General features: G+C 32.5%; 1 protein-coding gene across 2 annotated transcripts in view; it reads left to right on the forward strand.

Moving 5' to 3' along the window:
- The window catches only part of Lama4 (laminin subunit alpha 4), a 135,171-nt gene that overhangs the window by 96,757 nt on the left and 33,893 nt on the right, over positions 1 to 4,521 (forward strand). For both annotated transcript variants that reach the window (XM_026395057.2, XM_026395058.2), the window contains 2 exons: positions 1,213 to 1,329; positions 2,911 to 3,090. In XM_026395057.2, coding sequence (XP_026250842.2) covers positions 1,213 to 1,329; positions 2,911 to 3,090 — 297 coding nt within the window. The remainder of the gene's footprint in view (positions 1 to 1,212; positions 1,330 to 2,910; positions 3,091 to 4,521) is intronic.

The raw sequence follows: 4,521 nt of genomic DNA on the forward strand, positions 1-4,521 counted from the left end.
AGAAGTAAACTTCCATAATCTAATAAGGAATAACAAAATAATAAACAAATATATTAATAATAAAATATTAAGGGCATTTCCATTAAGATTGAAAACCAAACAAGGATACCCCCCATTGCCAATTCAGTGTGTAAAAAAAGTCAGAATAATTTTACATAAATAAATAGAAATTGACTTTTTAATATAACACCATTTGCAGTAGCATCAAATACTTAAGGAAGAATCTCATAAAAGATGTTAGCTAAGATCTCTACACATAAAGCTATAGTACACTATGGAAAGAGATTAAAGAAGATCTAAATAAAAGAATATCTAAGTAAGTTTACATCTAAAGAAGAAAAAGTAAATACCATACGCACTGAAAAGAGGATCCAACTTTGTAAAATTGACAATTCTGCCAAATTTGTCTATAGATGCAATACAATACCAATTAAAATACTGTGGGGGGAGCGTGTAAACAGTATGATTTTGGAATTTCTATGGAAATAGGAAACAATTGTCAAGAATAGCCAAAATAATCTTGAAGAATGAAAATAAAGATAGAAAACTTAAACTATGAGATATCAAGACTTATTCTAACTCTACATAAATCAAAGATATAAAAGATTTGTCATGCCTTTGGAATAGAGTTAAAAGCCAGACAAGAGTAAATGGAGATAGAATTCAAAATAGTGGTCATCTTCCAGTCATCACAGGGTCACAGGGAGCTTCCTGGGTGCAGATAAATGCCCTTTATAGGGTGCTAACTGTATTTTGTGTTCACTTTCTGAAGACTCATCAGCCTGTGCATTTATAATGTGTGCCCTTTTGTAGATGTATGCTATAAATCAATTAAAATTTTACTGAAAGTACTTTAAAAATGTTCTTAAGTATAACCAAACCAGTCATTATCATATAGATAAATTGATTTCCTTTTTTTCAGCTCTTTATCAGAGTGCTGCTAGGTGTTATCAGGCATAGCACTGCTATACTTCCCAAAGATAATAGCCATGATGGCATCCTAAAGTCACTCCCAACCAGGGTTACAAATTTCATATAATTCTATGCCTCTTATCCTATATGCCACTTTCCAAAAGTAATGATCTATGTCCAGCATATTCAGAATATTGCAGATGACTCCATGGTGTAAATCAGGATTTTCCTTCTTGAAATAAAACCTTTTTCCAGTCATCTTGAACCCACTGGTTACTTTTATCTGCTGCTTCTCCCCAGGCAATGAGGAGGCGGTAGTTGACACCAGCAGGCGTGTGAGCGGGGCCATGGCCAGGAAGAGTGCCCTTAAACACAGATTAAATGACGCTGTTAAGCGACTGCAAGCAGCAGAGAGAGGTAAGGATCACAGAATTTAAAAGTCTCTTCCGTTTGTTCACTGGTAAAAAGAGAAACCTTTGAGAAAGGATTAGGTGATTCCTTATTTGTCAATCTTTTAATTTTTTTCTTATGACAAAAGAAACAATGTTCATTACACCCCCTCCCCCAAAAAATTGACCTGGAAAATAAAAAGAATAAATAAATGCAAAAGCTGTAATCACCACATCCAGAGATGAGCTTTAAATTTGAGAACATTTTCCTGGCATGCTTGTGTGCCTGTGTGCACATGTATTTTTAATGGTGTCTGCTATTTATACTGCTTGGGAACCTGCTTTCTTTCAAACATTCATCCTCATTAACAATATGCCCTAATTTGGTTGCTGGATTTCTCTGGCCCCATCTGTAAACAGCTTCCCTCTGTTATATGTCAAGTTATTCTTATCATATAAGCAGGAAGATCAACAAGTCAAATAGAGAAACAAGCGCACTCATCTTGCCTAATCTGGTACAGTAGTGTTTTAGAAAGATGTGATTGGAAGCAGATGTGCCTTCCTCAGCATAGCAAAAGTTAAGACCTTACTGCTGGTCATGGGTGGTTTACTAAAAGAAGCAGTAATGCAGTACTATTAGACAAAACTCTGGCCTGCCCGGAGAATGGTGGTCCATTAAGAAGCTTCATCTTCAACATCATCAGAGCTGCTGTTTATTGATACTTACCATAATCAGGGTTCTGTGCTAAGAGTTTCACATTCCTTATTTCACTGGGGATAAGTATTATTACTACCTTTAGATATTTAGAAACTCAGAGGCATGTCAGGGTTAGGGAACTTGCTCCAACAAGATCCAAGGTTCAGACCAACATTTATCAGAATCCAGAGTGTGGGAGGCTGAATTAAATGTTTCCTCACTTTAAATTTGAAGCTGCAACATCACCTAAGTGATTTTAATTATTTTTATTGTGGAAGTAATACATACAAAAAAAAATATTGATAAGAAGAATCACCTGTAATCTCATCACCTAGGCAAAATTTATTGTTGTAAGCTGAAGTTATTTTTATTTTTAAATATGTAATGATTTTAAAACAAAAGTGGGATGTTACTCTTGAAATTTGCTTTTCTTATGCAAAAATACCTTTTCTTATTAATTTAGTTCTGTACTAAATGCATCATTATCTTAATGACAAAAGTGTTCCACAAGAATACTTTTCCATAGAGATATTTATGATGACTTTCAGACACAAACATTCTATAATTTAAGATCTCATATGCATTTTCTATGGCTTTCTCACCAGCTCTCTAATGTAAGAAAACACTGTCAGATTTTGTTTTTTGTTTTTTTTCAATTTAACTTTTAATTTGAAATTCTTTAAGTGAACTACTTTGTTTTAATGAGAAAGTAATCTTTTGAACTCATTAAAACTGTTTAAAATATTCTTGTACACTTCATTTATACCATCATTAACATATATTTTAAAATCTTAGTTTTTGTTAACATCTCAAATTTGAAGTCTGTTTCATCCCATGGATTGAATGGATGTTAATGTTCTCCAACAATTGTCCTGCTGCCTGCAAAATGAGTGTCTTGTGCTCTGTGTGAAGGTGATGCTCAGCAGCGCCTGGATCAGTCCAAGCTGATTGTTGAGGAAGCTAACAAGACAACCATGGAGGTCCAACAGGCCACCACCCCGATGGCTAACAATCTCACCAGCTGGTCACAGAATCTTCAGAATTTTGACTCTTCTGCTTATAACACTGTGGTGGACTCTGCTAGAGATGCAGGTATATGTATCACTTAGACATTTTGAAAATCAGATTCAATTAAAATATTGTTCATTAAATTCTCCACACCTTTTGATGAGAAACACTATATTTCATTTGGGTTTTGCTTTGGAATATGGTAGAATTTAGTTTTAAAAAAGAGAAAATTTTTATCTATAATCTATGCGCCTGTGTGCGTGTGTGTGTTTGTATATGTGTATATACATATATATAAAAAGCAGTAGAAAGACCCATATTTTTTTCTACATGAAATAATGACAGCAATTGTTTTCAATGTAAGACCAATCTTCAGTGAAAAAAGGTCAATCAAATGTTAAATAACCTTAACAAAATATTGTTTCTTTTTAAGGAAAAATTTCTAAGTGGCATTGCTTTTACCAAACAGAATTGCTTTTTTCCTTAACTGAGTAAAGCATGTTACTTCCAAAAACTACTGACTATAACCAAATATAATAACTTTCCATTAAGAACAAGGTATTGGCCAATTTGAATGTGCAATTTTATAGCACAAAATAAAATATTTTAATGTTTACCTCCTTCAGTTATACATGATTATTAAAATCATATGATATTTGAGAAATTTTTTTTCCATTCTCATATTTTTATTCAGTATCTTCATAACCTCTTAAATATCAATGTCTATCAATATTATGATAAATTACTGAACTTTTAGTCATTCTCTAAGAGCCATTCTTCAAAACGGTGTAACAGACTCTTTTTTCCTATGTTTGAATCTAAATTAGAAACAACCTTAGAAATTCATGTCAGATCTGTCCATCACTAGAAATGTTATCACAATTTACAAATACCCATTACTATAACAGAAAAATGGCTCTTTTATATCATAGTTTCAGTATATGTTCATGAGTTCTTCCATGTGACCACTCATTTACTTGCTTTTAAATTTTAATCTTTCGTTACATTTTTTTTTCAAAATATTGCTTCAGGAATATTTGTTCTGTGTTAATTTTTCTCCATTTTCACCAGTCCTATCATGTGATTCCAATAAGCATCCAGAACTAATTCTAATTGAAATTGGTTCAGAATACTATGTTTTCCTCAAATAGCTATTTGTGGTTCAAAACAAAGTGAATGAAATGGCTTACAATAATATAAGAGACTTTTTAAAGACTCTACTATAAGTTAGCTCTCTTTTTCTGAGAGAATTGGGGGGTACCCTGTCTTATATAGAATTCTATAACCACAATTTAATATAACACTTTCATATACTTTATTATTTTTAATTTTTAAAGATTTTTATGCTATAAATGACTGTTATGGTCAGTGATCCAAACAACAAATATTAATCAACACAATAAACTGAGAATTGCTATTATTTTCTTAATTTTATTCCTTATCCTGGAGAAACACCTTGTGTCCAAAGTACAAAGAAGTGATGTTTCCTTGACCTGCATTGACATATCTCCTCAA

This window comes from Urocitellus parryii, chromosome 8 (genome assembly GCF_045843805.1).
Source record: "Urocitellus parryii isolate mUroPar1 chromosome 8, mUroPar1.hap1, whole genome shotgun sequence".
In the NCBI taxonomy this organism is placed as follows: Eukaryota; Metazoa; Chordata; class Mammalia; order Rodentia; family Sciuridae; genus Urocitellus; species Urocitellus parryii.